The sequence below is a fragment of the Somniosus microcephalus genome, unplaced genomic scaffold, assembly GCF_052327205.1.
Source record: "Somniosus microcephalus isolate GS21.2 unplaced genomic scaffold, FLI_Smic_1.0 unresolved_chr4, whole genome shotgun sequence".
Lineage (NCBI taxonomy): Eukaryota > Metazoa > Chordata > Chondrichthyes > Squaliformes > Somniosidae > Somniosus > Somniosus microcephalus.
In genome coordinates this window covers 56,966,133-56,990,604 of record NW_028225182.1, presented here as the reverse complement: position 1 = coordinate 56,990,604, position 24,472 = coordinate 56,966,133, and the positions used below count along the sequence as shown (strand labels likewise).

General features: G+C 50.3%; 1 protein-coding gene across 1 annotated transcript in view; it reads right to left on the bottom strand.

Moving 5' to 3' along the window:
* Positions 1-23,676, bottom strand: part of LOC147091138 (zinc finger MYND domain-containing protein 15-like) — a 48,835-nt gene extending 25,159 nt beyond the window's left edge. The window contains exons 1-5 of the mRNA XM_085977594.1: positions 23,327-23,676; positions 16,779-17,007; positions 6,637-6,789; positions 4,287-4,447; positions 2,656-2,808 (exon numbers count right to left, since the gene is read on the bottom strand). Coding sequence (XP_085833720.1) covers positions 2,656-2,808; positions 4,287-4,447; positions 6,637-6,789; positions 16,779-17,007; positions 23,327-23,660 — 1,030 coding nt within the window. The 5' untranslated portion in view covers positions 23,661-23,676. The remainder of the gene's footprint in view (positions 1-2,655; positions 2,809-4,286; positions 4,448-6,636; positions 6,790-16,778; positions 17,008-23,326) is intronic.
* Between the last annotated feature and the right edge of the window lie 796 nt (positions 23,677-24,472).

Genomic DNA, 24,472 nt, shown 5'->3' with positions numbered 1-24,472 from the left:
TGGGACCAGGAAAAGTAGACCTTATAAACTATTATTTAGGGAACAAATGTTAGGAAGGATTGAGAATTAAATAGAACTGTACACACACTGAGGGTCAGCAGTGAGGGAGTTGGGTTATGGACGGGTGGTCGGGATCTTTTCACCCGCAGGGTATTTGAGTTACACAGAAAGATAGGAGCAGGAGTCGGCCATTCGGCCCCTCGAGCCTGTTCCGCCATTTAATGAGATCATGGCTGATTATCCAAATTCAGTACCCTGTCCCTGCCTTCTCCCCATATCCCTTGATCCCTTTAGCCTTAAGAAATATATCTAACTCCTTCTTGAATATATTTAATGAATTGACCTCAACTGCCTTGTGTGGTAGAGAATTCCACAGGTTCCCCACTCTCTGGGTGAAGAAATTCCTCCTCATCTCAGTCCTAAATGGCTTACCCCTTATCCTTAGACTGTGACCCCTGGTTCTGGACTCCCCGACCATCGGGAACATCCTTCCTGCATCTAGTCTGTCTAGTCCTGTTAGAATTTTATAAGTTTAAATGAGATCCCCTCTCATTCTTCTAAACTCCAGCGAGTATAAGCCCAATCGACCCAATCTCTCCTCATACGTCATTCCTGCCATCCCAGGGATCAGTCTGGTGAATCTTCGCTGCACTCCCTCCATGGCAAGAACATCCTTCCTCAGATAAGGCGACCAAAACTACACACAATACTCAAGGTGTGGTCTCACCAAGGCCCTGTACAACTGCAGCAAGACATCCTTGTTCCTGTACTCGAGTTGGGGAATAGGTCAACGTGGGTGGACAGTGAAACAGAGAGTGTGAATGGGGCCGGGGCAGTCAGCTGTTTGTGGGGAGAGGGTGTCGAGTGACACGTACCGTCAATCCCCTTGGTGATTATTTACTGGGTGAAATCTCTCGCGTATTAAAGTTCCAGCTTCAAGCTTTTAGTTCAGTCGTTCCTGCATCAAACCCTTGCCCGCAGCGGAGGTGGCCACTGGACCCGGAGACATGATCTGATTCCTGGGATGAGAGGGGTCGTCCTGTGATGAGAGATTGTGTAGAATGGGCCGATACTCTCTGGAGTTTAGAAGAATGAGAGGTGATCTCATTGAAACACACACAATTCTTACAGGGATTGACAGGGTCGATGCTGAGAGGCTGTTTCCCCCTGGCTGGAGAGTCTAGAACCAGGGGTCACAGTCTCAGGATAAGGGGTCGGCCATTTAGGACTGAGATGAGGAGGAATTTCTTCACTCAGAGGGCGGTGAATCTTTGGAATTCTCTGCCCCAGAGGGCTGTGGAGGCTCAGTCGTTGAGTATATTCAAGGCTGAGATCGATAGATTTTTGGACTCTGGGAATCAAGAGATATGGAGATTGGGCGGGAAAGTGGAGTGGAGGTCGCTGATCAGCCATGATCTTATTGAATGGTGGAGCAGGCTCGAGGGGCCGTGTGGCGGAGCAGGCTCGAGGGGCCGTGTGGCGGAGCGGGCTCGAGGGGTCGTGCGGCGAAGCAGGCTCGAGGGGCCGTGTGGTGGAGCAGGCTCGAGGGGCCGTGTGGTGGAGCAGGCTCGAGGGGCCGTGCGGCGGAGCGGGCTCGAGGGGCCGTGCGGCCTCGAGGGGCCGTGCGGCGGGGCAGGCTCGAGGGGCCGTGTGGCGGAGCAGGCTCGAGGGGCCGTGTGGCGGGGCAGGCTCGAGGGGCCGTGTGGCGGGGCAGGCTCGAGGGGCCGTGCGGCGGGGCAGGCTCGAGGGGCCGTGTGGTGGAGCAGGCTCGAGGGGCCGTGTGGCGGGGCAGGCTCGAGGGGCCGTGCGGCGGAGCGGGCTCGAGGGGCCGTGCGGCGGAGCAGGCTCGAGGGGCCGTGCGGCGGAGCGGGCTCGAGGGTTCGTGTGGCGGAGCGGGCTCGAGGGGCCGTGCGGCGGAGCGGGCTCGAGGGGTCGTGTGGCCAACTCCTGCTCCTAATTCTTATTCTCTTATTTTCTGAAGATGATGTGTTGCCAGTACTTGGACCTCAGCAGGCAGCCGGTGAGATCAGTTAACCCCAATAACCTGATTAATAACCAACCGAGTCGCCACACTATAGGAAGGGTGTGATTGCACTGGAGAGGGTGCAGAGGAGATTCACCAGGATGTTACCTGGGCTGCAGCGCTTCAGCTATGAAGAGAGACTGGACAGGCTGGGGTTGTTTTCCTTAGAGCAGGGAAGGCTGAGGGGGGACCTGATTGAGGTGTACAAAATTATGAGGGGCATAGATAGGGTAGATAGAAAGGAACTTTTCCCCCTAGTAGAGGGGTCAATAAACAGGGGGCATAGTTTCAAGGTAAGGGGCAGGAGGTTTAGAGGGGATTTGAGGAAAAACTTTTTCACCCAGAGGGCGGTTGGAATCTGGAACTCACTGCCTGAAAGGGTGGTAGAGGCAGGAACACTCACAACATTCAAGAAGCATTTAGATGAGCACTTGAAACGCCATAGCATTACAAGGCTACGGACCAAGTGCTGGAAAATGGGATTAGAATAGACAGGGCTTGATGGCCGGCGCGGACACGATGGGCCGAAGGGCCTCTTTCTGTGCTGTATAACTCTGAGTCTAAACTAAAGTCACAGGGCAAAGGTCAGGCCCACCTGGACCAGGTGAGCACGCCGTGAGGGGAGGACGCACCTTTCAGGAATGCTGGGATGGAGTCCGTTTCGAAGCAGCACTGCATTTCCACCTTGGATCCCGACACCAGCATGCTCTCCTGGAGCCAGTACCCCGAGTTCAGCTCGAGGCGAGTCAGGAACAGTTCGCGGTCGAAGGATTCGCTCGTCACCTCTGGAGAGCAACAGAGAATTAAAGAGCGTCGCTCCGATTGACGGAAGCTGTACACTGTAACCTCACCTCCCCATCCCGCGCCTTCTCACTTCCTCTGCTGTAGCTGCCAACTTCACATGGGGGTAAAGTTCCGCCTCCCGCTACCCCAGGGGCCATTAGTCAGCTGGCCTGAGACAACATCCTCTCCTCACCCAGTGCTTGCACACACGTCCCAGGGGAGTCACAGAGAGATCAGGAGTGGGAGCAGTCCCAGGGCAAACCCAGAGTAAAGCTCCCTCTACACTGTCCCATCAAACACTCCCAGGGCAGGTACAGCACGGGTTAGTTACAGAGTAAAGCTCCCTCTACACTGTCCCATCAAACACTCCCAGGGCAGCTACAGCACGGGTTAGATACAGAGTAAAGCTCCCTCTACACTGTCCCATCAAACACTCCCAGGGCAGGTACAGCACTGGTTAGATACAGAGTAAAGCTCCCTCTACACTGTCCCATCAAACACTCCCGGGGCAGGTACAGCACGGGTTAGATACAGAGTAAAGCTCCCTCTACACTGTCCCATCAAACACTCCCGGGGCAGGTACAGCACTGGTTAGATACAGAGTAAAGCTCCCTCTACACTGTCCCATCAAACACTCCCAGGGCAGGTACAGCACTGGTTAGATACAGAGTAAAGCTCCCTTTACACTGTCCCCATCAAACACTCCGAGGGCAGGTACAGCACGGGTTAGATACAGAGTAAAGCTCCCTCTACACTGTCCCCATCAAACACTCCCAGGGCAGGTACAGCACGGGTTAGATACAGAGTAAAGCTCCCTCTACACTGTCCCATCAAACACTCCCAGGACAGGTACAGCACGGGTTAGATACAGAGTAAAGCTCCCTCTACACTGTCCCATCAAACACTCCCAGGGCAGGTACAGCACGGGTTAGATACAGAGTAAAGCTCCCTCTACACTGTCCTGTAAAACACTCCCAGGGCAGGTACAGCACGGGGTTAGATACAGAGTAAAGCTCCCTCTACACTGTCCCATCAAACACTCCCAGGGCAGGTACAGCATGGGTTAGATACCGAGTAAAGCTATCTCTACACTGTCCCATCAAACACTCCCAGGGCAGGTACAGCACAGGTTAGATACAGAGTAAAGCTCCCTCTACACTGTCCCATCAAATACTCCCAGGGCAGGTACAGCACGAGTTAGATACAGAGTAAAGCTCCATATACACTGTCCCATCAAACACTCCCAGGGCAGGTACAGCACAGGTTAGATACAGAGTAAAGCTCCCTCTACACTGTCCCATCAAACACTCCCAGGGCAGGTACAGCACGGGTTAGATACAGAGTAAAGCTCCCTCTACACTGTCCCATCAAACACTCCCAGGGCAGGTACAGCACGGGTTAGATACAGAGGGAAGCTCTGGACCGGGCTGGTTTCGCCCACCGTGCCACCCACGCTTTGATTGGGATCCAGCGCTCCTACCTGTGGTGTAAGTGAAGGGGAACTGAGCCAAGGCCTCTCCGTGGTCCATGTACTCCTGCAGCTTCTGACACCAGGACTGATGGCTGCCGTCTTCGGGGGTCTTGGTCGAGTCCAGCCTCTGGCAGCTCTCCGAGCAGTACAGGACGGCCTTGCATTGCTCGCTGTCGGAGAGACACACACATCGGGAAGTGAGACAGTCTGTGGGCAGTCTGCTATCGGGATCCATGGTGCGTGGCATTGAAACACCGACTGACCTCAGCGTCAGAGAGATTGGTGGGGCCATTTTGGGGGCGGGGGGGAAGGGGAGAATAAACTGCCCGCAGTGTGTGCTGTCCCTGGTTTTGGGTCCCATAGGCACCGGCTCACCCATATGCCCCCGCTCCTCATGACAGAGCCCAGGGAGCGAGCGTCAGAACGCTGTTCACCCACAGGAGCATCACAAACGCCCGCTGCTATCCCCACCCAGTGTCCGCACCCTCGCGTTCCTTGCCAGGGATCAGGGAGGGGGTCAGGGTCCAGGGGTCACTCACTGGGTCCTGATCAGAGAGAGGACCAGGGGTCAGGAGTCACTGATTGGGCCGTGACTGGGGAGAGGGTCAGGGGTCACTCACTGGGTCCTGATCAGGGAGAGGACCAGGGGTCACGAGTTACTGATTGGGCCGTGATTCGAGAGAGGGTCAGGGGTCACTCACTGGGACTGGGGTCAGGGGTCACTCACTGGGACCGGGGTCAGGGGCCAGGGTTCACTCACTGGGTCCTGATCAGGGAGCGGTCCAGGGGTCCCTAGTTCCTGATTGGGCCGTGACTGGAGAGAGGGTCAGGGGTCATTCACTGGGACCGGGGTCAGGGGCCAGGAGTCACTCACTGGGTCTTGATCAGGGAGAGGACCAGGGGTCACGAGTTACTGATTGGGCCGTGATTGGAGAGAGGGCCAGGGGTCACTCACATGGGACCGGGGTCAGGGGTCAGGGGTCTTTCCATTCCCTATCCCCAGGAGTGCCGAAACTCAGCGTAGCCCAGATTCAGCACAAACCCCGATGGAGCCTGGGGCTTGGCCGACTTGGTGTGGCCGCGGTAGCGGTATCGAGGCGGTGGTGAAATCAGGTCGCGCTCGCGGACTGCCCCCTCCACGCGGCGAGGCACCTGGGCTCCCCCCGCAGCGCGACCGACCCCCCGGAGCGGAGGGGGGAGTCGGGGCTGGACCTGCCGCCAACACTCGGACCCTGACCTCGCACCCACCTGCGGTTCGCCTCTCCCCTCCCCCCGACCCGCTACTGACCCGTTGAGGGAAGATGAACGGCTGAGATTCCCGGCGCAGGGTCGTGGGATCAGTGAAGATCCGCTGAGCGACATAACAACAGTTAGTTATCGGAACAGGACAGATCCCCAGAGATATCCACATACCCTAAATGGGAAGAACCTTGTTGGCTAAGAGTATGAAGGGTTACGGAACCAAGGTGGGTAAATGGAGTGGAGATACCAATCAGCCACGATCAAATTGGATGGCGGAACAGGCTCAAGGGGATGAATGGCCTCCTCCTGTTCCAAACTTCCTATGTAATCCCTCTCTCATGGACTGGCCCTGGTGCCCTGTGGGACTGGGCCCTTCCCCCAGTGCCCTGTGGGACTGGGCCCTTCCTCCGGTGCCCTGTGGGACTGGGCCCTTCCCCCGGTGCCCTGTGGGACTGGGCCCTTCCCCCGGTGCCCTGTGGGACTGGGCCCTTCCTCCGGTGCCCTGTGGGACTGGGCCCTTCCCCCGGTGCCCTGTGGGACTGGGCCCTTCCCCCGGTGCCCTGTGGGACTGGGCCCTTCCCCCGGTGCCCTGCCCTGTGGGACTGGGCCCTTCCCCCGGTGCCCTGTGGGACTGGGCCCTTCCCCCGGTGCCCTGTGGGACTGGGCCCTTCCCCCGGTGCCCTGTGGGACTGGGCCCTTCCCCCGGTGCCCTGCCCTGTGGGACTGGGCCCTTCCCCCGGTGCCCTGTGGGACTGGGCCCTTCCCCCGGTGCCCTGCCCTGTGGGACTGGGCCCTTCCCCCGGTGTCCTGTGGGACTGGGCCCTTCTCCCGGTGTCCTGTGGGACTGCGCCCTTCTCCCGGTGTCCTGTGGGACTGGGCCCTTCCCCCGGTGCCCTGCCCTGTGGGACTGGGCCCTTCCCCCGTTGTCCTGTCGGACTGGGCCCTTCCCCCGGTGCCCAGCTCTGGTGTTTCTTGGCTCTTAATAAATAGAAAAGATGTCTGGCAGCTGGAGCAGCCTGTGTGCCTGGGGTTCTCTGTCCATACCCAGTACTGGAGGCTCTCAGTCCACCACCCTCCACGGCCACGTGTGAGGCCTGACCCGAATCCCCGGCCTTACCATGCGGTGAGTGTAGTCTCAAAGCTACGTTTCTTACAGACATGACAGGCTTTTACTCTGGTTGATCGAAAGCTGAACTTCCTCGGAGCACAGCATTGGTACACAACCTTGGTACTCCGGACTCCCAACTTCAGAATCATTGGTTTCAGAATTCTGCAGGAGAAGAAAGATCTGGACAATGTTTAATGGGACAGTGTAGAGGGAGCTTTACTCTGTATCTAACCCGTGCTGTACCTGCCCTGGGAGTGTTTGATGGGACAGTGTAGAGGGAGCTTTACTCTGTATCTAAACTGTGCTGTACCTGCCCTGGGAGTGTTTGATGGGGACAGTGTAGAGGGAGCTTTACTCTGTATCTAACCCGTGCTGTACTTGCCCTGGGAGTGTTTGATGGGACGGTGTAGAGAGAGCTTTACTCTGTATCTAACCCCGTGCTGTACCTGCCCTGGGAGTGTTTGATGGGACAGTGTAGAGGGAGCTTTACTCTGTATCTAACCCGTGCTGTACCTGCCCTGGGAGTGTTTGATGGGACAGTGTAGAGGGAGCTTTACTCTGTATCTAACCCGTTCTCTACCTGCCCTGGGAGTGTTTGATGGGACAGTGTAGAGGGAGCTTTACTCTGTATCTAACCCGTTCTCTACCTGCCCTGGGAGTGTTTGGGACAGTGCATAGGGAGCTTTACTCTGTATCTAACCCGTGCTGTACCTGCCCTGGGAGTGTTTGGGACAGTGCATAGGGAGCTTTACTCTGTATCTAACCCGTGCTGTACCTGTAGTGTATGTACCTTTAAGAGAGAACTACTTTTACAGCTCCTGTATATTGCAGTACCGGCTGTGACCACACCTGTATATAAGCCTTGAGCATGCCTCTGTACCCCCAGTCTTGAGACTACCCTACTCCAGTAAATACCTGTTGATTGTTAAGTTACAGCATCCGTGTAGTTATTTGAAAACATCATACTCTCAGAATCACGGATCTAACAGTGGCGACGAGTGTCGATTCGAATCTACCTGCAACTCTGCGTTTCCCTTCAAGGATTCGCTCCGGGAGGGCGGTGGAAGAAAGTCGAGGCCAGAAGCACGGGCGTCGACCACGAGCAACCGCCCAGTCATCCGGCAGAGAGTGAACATCGCAAGGGAGGCTGTGGAGAGCCGGGCTTGGTTCCCCAGCCATGACGATCCAGCAACAGACTGACGACAGGTACAGCGCAGACCCTTCCCGGACAGCAGCGGCTGGAGCCGACCGACGGCAGAGAAAAAGCCGAGCAGCATCGACGGGGTAAGACAGAGGGTGAAGCGCACAGGTTGCAGCCGGGGGTTGAAAACCGAGCGGCGTCGATAAAAAACAAAACAGAGAGGGTAAAGCAGCAGCCGGGTTCAGGACTGAGCGGCGGAAACGGGAAAGGCGCACAGGAGAACGCGCAGAGCACAGCCAGGGCTCAAGGGTTGAACAGTGTCCGCGGGGAGAAGAAGGGAGAGCGCGGGAGATGCCATTGAGCCGCGGAGAAGAAGGAAGAGCGCGGGAGACGCCATTTTTAGAAGCCGCAGCGGAGAAGATGGGCGAGCGCAGGAAGAAAGGAAAGCGCGGGAGACGCCATTTTGTGCCAGCGGAGAAGAAGGGAGAGCGCGGGAGACGCCATTTTTGACAGTTAAATCACACCCAGGGATGCCGAAGAGTGGCAGTATCTCTACGTTCGACAATGAAGTCGGAGATTGGGCGACATATGTGGAACGTATTGAGGTGTACTGCAGGGCGAATGAAGTGCCAGATGCTAGGAAAGCACTGGTTTTGTTAAATTCCATGGGTGCAAAAACTTATGGCTTACTGCGAAACCAAATAACCCCAGAGAAGCCCGTGAATAAGAATTTCGAAAACATAGTAGAAATCCTACAGGACCAGTTAAACACCACACCGCTGCTGATAGCAGAAAGATTTAAGTTCCACAAAAGGAACCAGCATAAAGACGAAAGTAATGCTGAGTACTTAACGGAACTGCGCAAGCTATCGAAACACTGCCAGTTTGGAGTGGGACTAGCAGATACGTTAAGGGACAAGTTTGTGTGTGGGCTTCAAAGTGAAAGAAGCCAGAAACGGCTTCTATCAGAAAAGGATCTTACGCTGGACAAGGCTTTCAGCATGGCAGTATCACACGAAGCAGCCGCAAGGGGCGCTGCAGAGATACAACGGAGACTGCAAGAATATGGCACCAATGAAATGTCATATGGAACAGGGAAGTGTTATCGCTGCGGCAGAACAACACACGACCAGAAGGATTGTTGGTTCAAGGACCAAGTGTGCAGACAGTGTGGAAAAGCAGGACACATAGCAAGAGTTTGCAGGTCAGGGAAGAAAACCAACAGCAAGAAATCTCCACAGGAGAAGTACAAAAAGGTACATAAGGTGATGGACAGTAGTTTAGACGAACAGAAAAGTGATACAAACTCCGGAAGCAAGGAGCTGGGTTGTCTGAAACTACATAAGGTAACCAAAATGGAGGATCACCAGACTATCTGGGTCACACTCAAGATAGACGGAGTCCAAGTGAAAATGGAATTGGACACAGGATCAGCCCTAACAGTCATAAACCGAAGGGACTACAAGCGGCTATTTTCACACATACCCTTGAAAGCTACAGAGATTGTCTTGAAGACGTACACGGGGCAAAAAGTCTACCCCAAAGGAAAAATAAGGGTGAAAGTGATATACAAAGGCCAGGAAATACCTAAAATGGACCTATATGCATTGCCAGATGGAGGACCACCACTACTAGGACGTGAATGGATCCGGAAGATACAATTAGATTGGCATTCCATACAGGCACTGAAGGTTGAGGCCAAAAAGGATGACAACGTCACACCTGGACGACTGTCAAAAATGCTAACTGACGCAAAAGAAGTGTTCCAGGAGGGACTCGGAACACTAAAAGGCATAACAGCAACGATTAAAATAGAGGAAAATGCAAGCCCAAAGTTTCTTAAGGCCAGACCAGTGCCTTATGCGATCAGACCAGCCGTCGAAGCAGAGCTGGAAGGGTTGGAACATTCAGGAGTACTGTCCAAAGTAGACTGGAGTGAGTGGGCTACACCCATCGTTCCTGTAATGAAGAGATCGTTGAGTAATACGCCTGGGGAACCAAAGAAGGTCCGCATCTGTAGGGATTTTAAGGTGACAGTGAACCCAGTCCTTCACACGGTACAATATCCGCTTCCACGAATTGAGGATATTTTCGCCTCGCTATCTGGAGGTAAATGCTTCACCAAAATTGATCTAGCCCAGGCGTACTTGCAAATGGAGGTAGCAGAAGCCTTGAAACAATACCTCACGATCAACACTCATAAAGGTCTCTACCAATACAACCGGCTGGTGTTCGGGGTAGCATCGGCTCCGGCTATTTGGCAAAGGGCGATGGATCAAGTCCTGCAAGGGATTCCAGGGACCCAGTGTTATTTGGACGACATCCTGGTCACGGGTGAAAATGACAATGATCACCTCGCCAACCTGGAGAAGGTGCTCACTAGATTAAAGGAATATGGGCTACGAGCTAATCGCCACAAGTGCGAGTTTTTCCAGAAGCAGATCTCGTATTGTGGCCACGTTATTGATGAAGAGGGGTTACATAAGTCCCCTGAAAAGATTGAGGCAGTAGTCAAGGCTCCAGCACCGGAAAATGTGTCACAACTGAGGTCGTTCCTCGGGCTGGTAAACTACTACGATAAGTTCTTACCAAATTTGTCTACGGTATTACACCCACTGAACACCCTACTGCAAACAGGGGTACCATGGAAGTGGAATGACGAACGTAAACGAGCTTTCCAGAAGTGCAAAGAATCGATCACATCAAAAGAGGTGTTGGCCCATTTCAACCCAGCACTACCAATTCATTTGGCATGTGATGCATCACCAATGTAGGACAACCAGTCTTGGCCCGTGACTACCGAACAGAGAAATGGCAACCCGGAACGATATGCACAAGGCAGGGGCCATTAATGTACACAGTGGATGTCGGGGAGAACATTGTGAGATGCCACGTCGATCAGATCTTAGCGTCACAGGAACGAGTCAACCCCATGTCTCGAGTACCTGGGGATGAACCCGACATACCGGTAGCATCTACCTCAGAACCAGGAGCAGTGGAAACTGATGGACTAACCGACGAAAAGGGGCCAGAATCGCCACCGCACCAAGAACAAGAACCTCAGGAAAGGCGCTATCCAGAAAGGATCAGGAAGCCACCCCAAAGACTGAATCTATAAATGGACTATTTTTGTTTAATGTGCATGTTGAAGTGTTAATTGTTATTTGAATATTATGGGTACTGCTAATCTAAAAGGGGAGGAATTGTAGTGTATGTACCTTTAAGAGAGAACTACTTTTACAGCTCCTGTATACTGTAGTACCAGCTGTGACCACACCTGTATATAATCCTTGAGCATGCCTCTGTACCCCCAGTCTTGAGACTACCCTACTCCAGTAAATACCTGTTGATTGTTAAGTTACGGCATCCGTGTAGTTATTTGAAAACATCATACTCTCAGAATCACGGATCTAACAGTACCTGCCCAGGGAGTGTTTGAAGGGACAGTGTAGAGGGAGCTTTACTCTGTATCTAACCCTGTGCTGTACCTTCCCTGGGAGTGTTTGATGGGACAGTGTAGAGGGAGCTTTACTCTGTATCTCACACGGACTGTACCTGCCCTGGGAGTGTTTGATGGGACAGTGTAGAGGGAGCTTTACTGTGTATCTAACCCGTGCTGTACCTGCCCTGGGAGTGTTTGATGGGACAGTGTAGAGGGAGCTTTACTCTGTATCTAACCCGTGCTGTACCTGCCCTGGGAGTGTTTGATGGTGACAGTGTAGAGGGAGCTTTACTCTGTATCTAACCCGTGCTGTACCTGCACTGGGAGTGTTTGATGGGACAGTGTAGAGGGAGCTTTACCCTGTAATTCAATTCAATTCAATTCAAAATCGCTTTATTGGCATGATAAGGTACATCTTATGTTGCCAAAGCATCGAAAAACATTTATGGTTGAACACATAAACGCAGATCTATCCATACAGTGTATAAACAGATATATCCCTGAGTGTATAAATATACATTCGTATAATTTGTATATACTCTTTTCTTAGGTTTAATGGTTGTCCCCCTGTTTATGGCAAGCTGTAACATAGTGTGCCGCTAAGGTTACACAATTTCTCTGTTCCCCTAGTTGGTATGGGAGTTTTTGGTCGTCATTCAAATTTCTGAATTCAGGGCATATTTTTGTGAATTTTGGGTAGAAATTCTCCCTGATGCCCTGATATTTTCCACAAGCTGTGAGGAAGTGCATCTCTGTCTCCACCACTCCCTGACTGCAGTGAGAGCATATCCTGTCTTCTCTTGGCAGCCGGGTCTGTCTGTGTCCGCCTTTTTCGATGGCCAGGCTATGTTCACTAAGTCTGTACCTTGTCAAGGTTTTTCTCAGTTTGCTATCCTTTACCATGGTCAGGTATTCAGCCATGTTGTATTGTCTGTTCAGGGCCAAGTAGCAAATGAGTTTGTTTTGGGTTTTTGTTGTTTCTGCCCAATATGACAGATATGTTTCCTTTTGCTCAGTGACAATTGTGTTGGGTCGAATTCTCTGTGCTACGATGTCACTGTCCTGGGGCTGGTTATTGTTAGTAGTGTTAGTAGTTACTTCACTGAGTCCCAGGATTAGTTGACTGAGGGTATTCTTCTTTATGGTCCTCTCTTGGCATTTCAGGGCTTCGTAATGATAGCAGTGGGGGTTGCTCATTTTTAGGTGTTTCCAAAATTTGGTGGCTCTTTTTTGGATAGTAATTATTAATGGATATTGGCCTAGTTCTGCCCTGCATGCATTGTTTACTGTTTTCCTTTGAGTCCGGAGGATACTTTTACAGAATTCTGCATGTAGGATCTCAATTGGGTGTTTGTCCCATTTTGCAAATTCTTGTTGTGTTAGTGGTCCCCACACCTCACTGCCATAGAGTGCAATTGGTTCAATTACTGATTTGAAAATTTTGAGCCAAATGCTAATCGGGATTTCTATTTGGATTGATTTTTTAATGGCATAGAAAGCCCTTCTAGCTTTCTCTTTCAGTTCATTCACAGCCAGTTTGAAATTTCCCGTAGAACTGATTTTTATGCCCAAGTATGTGTAGTTAGTGGTTTGTTCAATTTTAGTTGTTCCAAGTGTGAAATTTATTCTGGGTCCCTGATGTCTGGATCTTTGCTGGAACACAAGGACTTTGGTTTTTTGGGGGTTTATTGTCAGGGCCCAGGTCTGACAGAATGACTCTAGCAGATCCAGGTTCTGCTGTAGACCCTCCTTAGTTGGTGAGAGCAGAACCAGGTCATCTGCATAGAGGAGGAATTTAACCTTGGATTCATATAGGGTGAGGCCGGGTGCTGTAGATTGTTCAAGTAGTTTTGCCAATTCATTTATGTAAATATTAAAGAGTGTCGGTGAGATGGGCGAGCCCTGCGTCACACCACACCCCTGTGGGAAGTATTTTGTTTGTTTGTCTCCAATTTTAACTGCACATTTATTGTTTGTATACATTGATTTAATTACATCATATGTTTTTCCCCCTACACCACTTTCAATAAGTTTCAAGAATAGACCGTCATGCCAGATGGAATCGAAAGCCTTCTGGAAATCTATAAAGCAGGCAAAAGTTTTGCTTTTGTTTTGATGAATGTGTTTGTCAATTAGGGTCTGCAGGGTGAAGATATGATCTGACGTTCTATAGTTTGGTAGGAATCCAATTTGGCTTTTACTCAAGACATTGTGCTCCTCAAGGAAGTTTATAAGTCTTTTGTTTATGATACTACAGAAAACCTTCCCCAGGTTACTGTTTACACAGATGCCTCGATAGTTATTTGGGTCAACTTTGTCTCCACTTTTGTACATGGGCGTTATGAGTCCTTTGTTCCAGATATCAGGGAAGTAACCGACACTCAGAACCAAGTTGAAGAGTTTCAGTATGGCCAATTTCATTTTATCGTCTGTGTGTTTAATCATCTCGCTTAGGATGCCGTCTGCACCGCAAGCTTTTCCTGGTCGCAGGTCCTTGAGTTTTTCAAATAGCTCTTTTTCAGATATTATGGGGTCTATCGGGTTTTGGTTATCTTTTATGGCAAATTCGAGCTTTTCCAGTTTTTCGCATATTTGGTATTGCTCTGGGCTTAGTGTGTTTTTCTGGTATAATTTTTCAAAATGGTTTTCCCATGTGTCTCCGTTTTGAATGGCCAATTCGTTGTGTTGTTTTTTGTGTAATGTATTCCAGTTGTCCCAGAAACAATTGGAATCAATGGATTCCTCAATGGAGATGAGTGTATTCTTAATATACTGCTCTTTCTTGGTTCTGAGTGTGTTTTTGTATTGTGTTAGTGCCTGACAATAAGTAAGGCGTAATTCCTCGTTTTCTGGTTGTCTGTGTTTTTGGTTTGATATTTTTCTGAGTTTTTTCCTCATGTTCTGGCAATCGGAGTCAAACCATTTTTCGTAGTTTTTTGTTTTGGGTTTGTTCTTGCGAACTTTCAAGTTTGACATTGATGCCAAATTATCAAAAATATTATTTAGGTTATTCACTGCCCGGTGTACACCTTCTTTATTGTGAGTGTATGTATTTTCCAGAAAGGTGTCCAAGAGAGCTTGAGTTGATTGATTGCTAATTGCTTTCTGGTATTTTTCCGTGCTGTTTTTGGCCCATCTGTAGGATTTTTTAATGTTGTACAGTTTACTGGGTTGTGTTTCTGTGTTGGTTGTTTCTGTCCTTTTAAGATATGCAGTAATTTGACTGTGATCTGACAGTGTTGTTTGTGGTTTGACTGTGAATGCTCTGAAAGAGGATGGGTGCAGATCCGTAATCATATAGTCTACGGTGCTGAAGCCAAGAGGTGAGCAATAGGTGGATCTTCCTAGGTAGTCTCCCCTGAACCTACCATTGACAATGTACAGACCCAGGCTTCAACAGAGCTGCAGGAGCTGTTTTCCGTTAGCATTTGTCTGTTTGTCGCAGTTATGCCTGTGTGGATGGGAAGGGAGATCAAAGTGGTTATTCCCAAATATGTAATTATTCCCCTGATTATCGGTGAAGTCTGGTTCTTCTCCCGTTCTTGAGTTGAGGTCCCCACATATCAACACATTTCCCTTGGCCTGGAATTGGATAATCTCCCTCTCTATGTTGGAGAAGGTGTCCTCTTTGAAGTACGGGGATTCTGTCGGGGGGATATAGAGTGTGCAAATGAAAACATCTTTCATGCTAGAGATGATGCCCCTCTTAATTTTGAGCCATAGGTGGTTTTCGCCCTTTTTTATAAATTTAATGTAATTCCTAAGTTCTGCTTTAAGCCAAATCAGTATGCCTCCAGATTCTCTGCCCTGGGTTACTCCTGGCAATTTATTGGAGGGGACCACCAGCTCTGTGTACCCAATGGGACAGCCAGTGTGCCCTTCTCCTCTATGCCAGGTTTCCTGTAAAAAGATAATATCCAGATCTTTAATCTCATCTAGGACCTCTGGGGTCCCACTCTTCATGCCAAGCGTAGAAGAGCGTAGACCTTGGATATTCCAGGTTGAGATATATAAGGATTTCATGCTAAAATTGATCTTTTACTGTGATGGGTTAAAATATGATAAATAGTGATATGTGTTTGTCGTGTCTAAATGGGGAAAAAAGAACATTTCAATTGTCTATAAATGCTGAGGATAATTGGTTACAACTCTTTCTAACAACTAGTCCTTATGTTTTCTGATGCATAAGGCGGGAGTGGATGCTGCTGATCGTCTGCATTGTGTCTCTTAATGGATTGTCTCTGCCTGTGGTATTGTGTACGCCCTGAGCACCTCTCCCTCTGCCCGGCTGGGGGTGGTCCTGTATCTAACCCGTGCTGTACCTGTCCTGGGAGTGTTTGACGGGACAGTGTAGAGAGAGCTTTACTCTGTATCTAACCCGTGCTGTACCTGCCCTGGGAGTGTTTGATGGGACAGTGTAGAGGGAGCTTTACTCTGTATCTAACCCGTGCTGTACCTGCCCTGGGAGTGTTTGATGGGACAGTGTAGAGGGAGCTTTACTCTGTATCTAACCCGTGCTGTACCTGCCCTGGGAGTGTTTGATGGGACAGTGTAGAGGGAGCTTTACTCTGTATCTAACCCGTGCTGTACCTGCCCTGGGAGTGTTTGATGGGACAGTGTAGAGGGAGCTTTACTCTGTATCTAACCCATGCTGTACCTGCCCTGGGAGTGTTTGATGGGACAGTGTAGAGGGAGCTTTACTCTGTATCTAACCCGTGCTGTACCTGCCCTGGGAGTGTTTGATGGGACAGTGTAGAGGGAGCTTTACTCTGTATCTAACCCGTGCTGTACCTGCCCTGGGAGTGTTTGATGGGACAGTGTAGAGGGAGCTTTACTCTGTATCTAACCCGTGCTGTACCTGCCCTGGGAGTGTTTGATGGGACAGTGTAGAGGGAGCTTTACTCTGTATCTAACCCATGCTGTACCTGCCCTGGGAGTGTTTGATGGGACAGTGTAGAGGGAGCTTTACTCTGTATCTAACCCGTGCTGTACCTGCCCTGGGAGTGTTTGATGGGACAGTGTAGAGGGAGCTTTACTCTGTATCTAACCCATGCTGTACCTGCCCTGGGAGTGTTTGATGGGACAGTGTAGAGGGAGCTTTACTCTGTATCTAACCCGTGCTGTACCTGCCCTGGGAGTGTTTGATGGGACAGTGTAGAGGGAGCTTTACCCTGTATGTAACCCGTGCTGTAGCTGCCCTGGGAGTGTTTGATGGGACAGTGTAGAGGGAGCTTTACTCTGTATCTAACCCGTGCTGTACCTGCCCTAGGAGTGTTTGATGGGACAGTGTAGAGGGAGCTTTACTCTGTATCTAACCCGTGCTGTACCTGCCCTGGGAGTGTTTGATGGGACAGTGTAGAGGGAGCTTTACGCTGTATCTTACCCGTGCTGTACCTGCCCTGGGAGTGTTTGATGGGGACAGTGTAGAGGGAGCTTTACTCTGTATCTAACCCGTGCTGTACCTGCCCTGGGAGTGTTTGGGACAGTGTAGAGGGAGCTTTACTCTGTATCTAACCCGTGCTGTACCTGCCCTGGGAGTGTTTGGGACTCCCCGTGTGGTATACTCACCTCTGGATGTCCTCGTCTCCGATTGTCAGCTCCCGGGGTCGGCGGGGGTCACAGCCACACATGGGGAAGGTCATGCCCTGGCACAACAGGTCGAAGGCTTTCATTGCCAGCTGTGTGGTGGTGAGGGGAGCCCCGTGGGTCAACGTGAAGTCCAGGCCCATCGCGAGCCCATCCTCATCGGTCAGCAAGAGAAGGTAGTCGATGTGGATAAAGTGCTCATGCTTCAAGGCTGTAGGGAGAGAGGGGGCAGGGGGGAGCGGAGGATGTGGGGGAGAGGGTAAAGGGGGAGAGGGTAAAGGGGGGAGAGCGGGGAGGGAGGCAGAGGGGGAGTTGGTGTTGGGGGGTGTGTAGGACAGGAGGAGGGGCGAGGGGGTGGGGGAGAGCGGGGAGGGAGGCAGATGGGGAGTTGGGGTTGGGGGGTGTGTAGGACAGGAGGAGGGGCGAGGGGGTGGGGGAGAGCGGGGAGGGAGGCAGGGGGGAGTTGGGATTGGTGGGTGTGTAGGACAGGAGGAGGGGCGAGGGGGTGGGGGAGAGCGGGGAGGGAGGCAGAGGGGGTGTTGGGGTTGAGGAAAAAACTTAGAAAAATATCAAACCAAAAACACAGACATCCAGAAAATGAGGAACTACGCCTTACTTATTGTCAGACACTAACACAATACAGAAACACACTCAGAACCAAAAAAGAGCAATATATTAAGAATACACTCAGCTCCATGGAGGAATCCATTGATTCCAATTGTTTCTGGGAAAACTTGAAAACACTACACAAAAAACAACACGACGATTTGGCCATTCAAAATGGGGACACATGGGTAAACCACTTTGAAAAATTATACCAGAAAAACACACTAAGACCAGAGCAACACCAAATATGCAAAAAACTGGAAAAGCTAGAAATGGCCATAAAAGATAACCAAAACCCGCTGGACGCCATAATAACAGAAAAAGAACTTCTTGAAAAACTCAAGGACCTGCGACCAGGAAAAGCCTGTGGGACAGACGGCATACTAAGCTTTTATCGGTATATCAGGAGGAAAAGACTGGTAAAATCCCAAGTCGGTCCCTTGCAGTCCGATTCGGGAGAATATATAATGGAGAATAAGGAAATGGCAGACCAATTAAACTCATACTTTGGTTCTGTATTCACAAAGGAGGACACAAATAACCTCCCAGGAATATCGGCAAACATAGGGACTAATGAGAGGGAGGAGCTGACAGAAATTAGTATCTCTAGGGATATGGTGTTGGGTAAGTTGAGGGGACTGAAGGCCGACAAATCCCCGGGGCCTGATAAACTACATCCTAGGGTACTTAAGGAGGTGGCCCTGGAGATAGCAGATGCTCTAAGGATCATCTTCCGGAACTCCATTAACTCGGGAACAGTACCCGTGGATTGGAGGGTAGCTAATGTTACCCCAATATTTAAAAAGGGGGGTAGAGAGAAAGCAGGGAATTATAGACCAGTAAGCCTTACATCGGTTGTGGGCAAAATGCTAGAGTCCATTATTAAGGATAAAATAGCGGAGCACTTGACAAATGGGGAAAGGATCGGACAGAGTCAACATGGATTTACAAAGGGTAAATCGTGTTTGACTAATCTGCTGGAATTTTTTGAGGAAGTAACTGGTAAAATAGATGGGGGAGAGCCAGTGGATGTGGTGTACCTTGACTTCCAGAAAGCCTTCGATAAGGTTCCACACCAAAGATTATCATGCAAAATTAAGGCTCATGGGATTGGGGGCAAAGTATTAACGTGGATAGAGAACTGGTTGGCGGATAGAAAACAGAGAGTTGGAATAAACGGCTCGTTTTCGGAGTGGCAGGCAGTGACCAGCGGGGTGCCGCAAGGATCTGTCCTGGGACCCCAGCTGTTCACAATATATATAAATGATCTGGATCAGGGAATTGGATGCAATATTTCCAAATTCGCTGACGACACTAAACTAGGAGGAGGGGTGGGCTCTGATGAGGATGTCAGGAGGCTACAGTGCGATTTGGACAGGTTGGGGGAATGGGCGGATACGTGGCAGATGCACTATAATGTGGATAAATGCGAGGTTATCCACTTTGGGGGTAAAAACAGGAGGGTAGATTATTATCTAAATGACAATAGATTGGGAGATGGGGAAGTGCAGAGGGACCTGGGTGTTCTTGTGCACCAGTCACTGAAGGAGAGCATGCAGGTGCAACAGGCGATTAAGAAGGCTAATGGTATGTTGGCCTTCATATCAAGGGGGTTCGAGTATAGGAATAGGGATACCTTACTACAGCTGTACAAGGTGCTGGTGAGACCGCATCTGGAGTATTGTGTACAGTTTTGGTCGCCCCATCTGCGGAAGGATGTTCTTGCCATGGAAAGAGTGCAACGGCGATTCACCAGGCTGATACCTGGAATGGCGGGAATGACCTACGAAGAGAGATTAAATAGTTTGGGCTTGTACTCACTGGAGTTTAGAAGATTGAGAGGGGATCTCATCGAAACATATAAAATTATGGCAGGCCTGGACAGGCTGAATTCAGAGAGAATGTTTCCAATGGCCGGGGAGCACAGAACCAGGGGCCACAGTCTAAAAATAGCGGGCAAATCATTTAAAACAGAGATGAGGAAGAATTTCTTCACTCAAAGAGTGGTGAGCCTGTGGAATTCCCTGCCACAGAGGGCTGTGAAGGCTAATTCAATAAATATTTTCAAGAGAGAATTGGATATATTTCTGAAGGCTAAGGGGATTAAGGGTTACGGAGAAAAGGCGGGGACGGGGTACTGAACTGGTAAGATCAGCTATGATCTCAGACGAAGATCAGCCATGATCTCATTGAATGGCGGAGCAGGCTCGAAGGGCCGAATGGCCTACTCCTGTTCCTATCTCTATGTATCTAAACGAGATGATTAAACACACAGACAACAAAATGAAACTGGCTATCCTAAAACTCTTCAACTTGGTTCTGAGTGTCGGTTATTTCCCTGATATCTGGAACAAAGGACTCATAACGCCCATATACAAAAGTGGGGACAAAATCGACCCAAACAACTATCGAGGCATCTGTGTAAACAGTAACCTGGGGAAGGTATTCTGTAGCATCATAAACAAAAGACTTATAAACTTCCTTGAGGAGCACAATGTCTTGAGTAAAAGCCAAATTGGATTCCTGCCAAACTATAGAACATCCGATCATATCTTCACCCTACAGACCCTAATTGACAAACACGTTCACCATAACAAAAGCAATATCTACGCATGCTTTGTAGATTTCCAGAAGGCTTTCGACTCCATCTGGCATGACGGTTTATTCCTGAAACTTATCGAAAGCGGGGTAGGAGGGAAAACATATGATGTAATTAAATCAATGTATACAAACAACAAATGTGCAGTTAAAATTGGAGACAAACAAACAAAATACTTCCCACAGGGGCGGGGGGTGACGCAGGGCTCGCCAATCTCACCGACACTCTTTAATATTTACATAAATGGATTGGCAAAACTACTTGAACAATCTACAGCACCCGGCCTCACCCTATATGAATCCAAGGTTAAATTCCTCCTCTATGCAGATGACCTGGTTCTGCTGTCACCAACTAAAGAGGGTCTACAGCAGAACCTGGACCTGCTGGAGTCGTACTGCCAGACTTGGGCCCTGACAATAAATCCCCAAAAAACCAAAGTCCTTGTGTTCCAGCAAAGATCCAAACATCAGGGACCCAAAATAAATTTCACAGTAGGAACAACCAAAATTGAACAAACCACTAACTACACATACTTGGGCTTAAAAATCAGTTCGACGGGAAACTTCAAACTGGCTGTGAATGAACTGAAAGAGAAAGCAAGAAGAGCTTTCTATGCCATCAAAAAATCAATCCAAATAGAAATCCCAATTAGCATTTGGCTCAAAATTTTCAAATCAGTAATTGAACCAATTGCATTCTATGGCAGTGAGGTATGGGGACCGCTAACTCAACAAGAATTTGCAAAATGGGACAAACACCCAATTGAGATCCTACATGCAGAATTCTGTAAAAGTATCCTCCGGACTCAAAGGAAAACAGTAAACAATGCATGCAGGGCGGAACTAGGCCAATATCCATTAATAATCACTATCCAAAAAAGAGCCACCAAATTTTGGAATCACCTACAAATGAGCAATCCCCAATGCTATCACTACGACGCCCTGAAATGCCAAGAGCTGACCATAAAGAAGAATACCCTCAGTCAACTAGTCCTGGGACTCAGTGAAGTAACTACTAACAATACTAACAATAACCAGCCCCAGGACAGTGACAGGGTAACACAAAGAATTCGACCCAACACAATCGTCGCTAAGCAAAAGGAAAAATATCTGACATATTGGGCAGAAACAACAAAAACCCAAAGCAAACTCAATTGCTACTTGGCCCTAAACAGACAATACAACATAGCTGATTACCTGACCATGGTAAAGGATAACAAACTGAGAAGAACCTTGACAAGGTACAGACTTAGCGAACACAGCCTAGCGATCGAAAAAGGCAGACACAGGCAGACCAGGCTACCAAGAGAAGACAGGATATGCTCTCACTGCAGTCAGGGAGTAGTGGAGACAGAGATGCACTTCCTCACAGCCTGCGGAAAATATCAGGGCATCAGGGAGAATTTCTACCAAAAATTCTCACAAATATGCCCTGATTTCAGAAATCTGAATGACAACCAAAAACTCCCATTCCTACTGGGAGAGGAGAGAAGCTGTATAACACTGGCGGCACACTATGTTACAGCTTGCCATGAACAGAGGGACAACCAGTAAACTAAGAAAAGAATATATATAAACAATGCGAATGTATATTTATACACTCAGGGATATACCTGTTTATACACTGTATGAATAGAACTGCGTTTATGTGCTAAACCATAAATGTATTTTGATGCTTTGGCAACATAAGATGTAACTTATCATGCCAATAAAGCGATTTGAATTGTGAATTGTGAATTGTGTAGGACAGGAGGAGGGGCGAGGGGGTGGGGAGAGCGGGGAGGGAGGCAGAGGGGGAGTTGGGGTTGGGGGGTGTGTAGGGCAGGAGGAGGGGCGAGGGGGTGGGGGAGAGCGGGGAAGGGGTGTGGAGTAAGGGGGAGGGGAAACACATCACAGTGAAAAACACATATTAATTGCATTTCAGGGGAAGCTAGTTGAACACACGAGGGAGCAAGGAATAGAAGGATATGCTGATAGGGTGGGAGGAGGCTTGTGTGGAGCATAAACATGTTTTTAAAATTCGTTTATGGGACGTGGGCGTCGCTGGTAAGGCCCAGCATTTATTGCCCATCCCTAGTTGCCCTCGAGAAGGTGGTGGTGAGCCGCCTTCTTGAACCGCTGCAGTCCATGTGGTGAAGGTGCTCCCACAGTGTTGTTAGGGAGGGAGCTCCAGGATTTTGACCCAGTGACGATGAAGGATCGGCCGATATATTTCCAAGTCAGGATGGTGTGTGACTTGGAGGGGAACTTGGAGGTGGTGGTGTTCCCATGCGCCTGCTGCCCTTGTCCTTCTAGGTGGAAGAGGTCGCGGGTTTGGGAGGTGCTGCCGAAGAAGCCTTGGCGAGTTGCTGCAGTGCATCTTGTAGATGGTACACACTGCAGCCATGGTGCGCCGGTGGTGGAGGGAGTGAATGTTTAAGGTGGTGGATGGGGTGCCAATCAAGCAGGCTGCTTTGTCCTGGAGGTGTTGAGCTTCTTGAGTGTTGTTGGAGCTGCACTCATCCAGGCAAGTGGAGAGTATTCCATCACACTCCTGACTTGTGCCTTGTAGATGGTGGAAAGGCTTTGGGGGGTCAGGAGGTGAGACACTCACCGCAGAATGCCCAGCCTCTGACCCGCTCTTGTAGCCACAGTATTTATATGGCTGGTCCAGTTAAGTTTCTGGTCAATGGTGACCCCCAGGATGTTGATAGTGGGGGATTCGGCGATGGTAATGCTGTTGAATGTCAAGGGGCGGTGGTTAGACTCTCGCTTGTTGGAGATAGTCATTGCCTGGCACTTCTGTGGCGCGAATGTTACCTGCCACTTATCAGCCCTGGTTGCTGCTCCTGGCACGGACCAGTTGGACCTGTGTCTGTGTTGTAAATTCTATGCAATTTTAAAATTTAAAACTCTCATCCTTGTGTTCAACCCTCTCCATGGCCTCCTCGCTCCATCCTATCTCTGTAACCTCCTCCAGCCCCACAACCCCTCCGAGATCTCTGCGCTCCTCCAATTCTGCCCTCTTGAGCATCCCCGATTTCCATCGCTCCACCATTGGCGGCCGTGCCTTCAGCTGCCTGGGCCCCGAGCTCTGGAATTCCCTCCCTAAACCTCTCCGCAGGAGCAGGGACCAGGAGCAGGGACCAGGAGATTGCGGCTACACCAGGAGCAGGAGCTGGGAGTGGTACCAGGGAATGGGATGGGGGGAATTGACCCTTTCCCCAGCTGGTTTCTCTAGGTTTGATGAAGGGAATACACGGTGGAGAGATTGTGCGCCTTTTTCCCGAGAGTGCTGTTTAACCACATTGAACCAATGGGACGGCAGGGGCTGCTGATTAACATACCCAGCTCCTCCTCCTCCTCCTCTTCCTCCAGGTTGATGAGGCTGACATATTTCTCCAGGTCCCGGAGCGACAGAGCCTCGTCGTTGTAGAAGCGATCCTGGATTTGCTGGGCCGGATTCTCCACCGTCAGCGCGGTCCTGGAGTTCCTGATGACGTGGAGAGTCCAGAGCGAGCCGTCCGCGGGCAGCCTCCTCACCGCCCCCTCCTTCCTCCGGCGCCAGCCCTCCGTCTCGCCCGCTCCCTGCTCCCGCTCCGTAACGTACTTCCGATACCAGTGGAACATCAGCTCCGAGAAATCGATCAGGTGATCCCGGTAACCAGTCACAAACTCCATCCGACTGGCGCTGTCCGTACTGGGTGGTGGGGGGCGGGCGGGGTAGGGGGAAAGAGAGAGATAAGCAAACGTTACACAGGGCGATGCCGAGCTCCTCGCTGGCTGCCCGCAACCTCCCCGATTTATCAACCGCACAACCCCCCCCCACACCCACCACCGTGCCTCTCCGGCACTGCTCTCCCGTTCCACACCCCACTCTCCAACCGCCGATACTGAAATATATCAGCCTTGGCTCAGTGGGTCGCACTCTCGCCTCGGAGTTCGAAGGTCGTGGGTTCGAAGCTGGGTGGGCGTGTGTGCTGTGAGGAGGATGCCGAGAAACTCCAGTATGATTTGGACAGGTTGGGTGATTGGGCAGAAGCATGGCAGATGCAATATAATGTGGATAAATGCGAGGTTATCCACTTTGGTGGCAAAAACAGGAAGGCAGATTATTATCTGAACGGCAATAGATTGGGAGACGGGGAAGTGCAACGAGACCTGGGTGTCCTTGTGCACCAGTCGCTGAAGGTAAGCATGCAGGTGCAGCAGGCGGTTAAGAAGGCAAATGGTATGTTGGCCTTCATAGCGAGAGGATTCGAGTACAGGAGCAAGGATGTCTTGCTGCAGTTGTACAGGGCCTTGGTGAGACCACACCTTGAGTATTGTGTGCAGTTTTGGTCGCCTTATCTGAGGAAGGGTGTTCTTGCCATGGAGGGAGTGCAGCGAAGATTCACCAGACTGATACCTGGGATGGCAGGAATGACGTATGAGGAGAGATTGGGTCGATTGGGCTTATATTCGCTGGAGTTTAGAAGAATGAGAGGTGATCT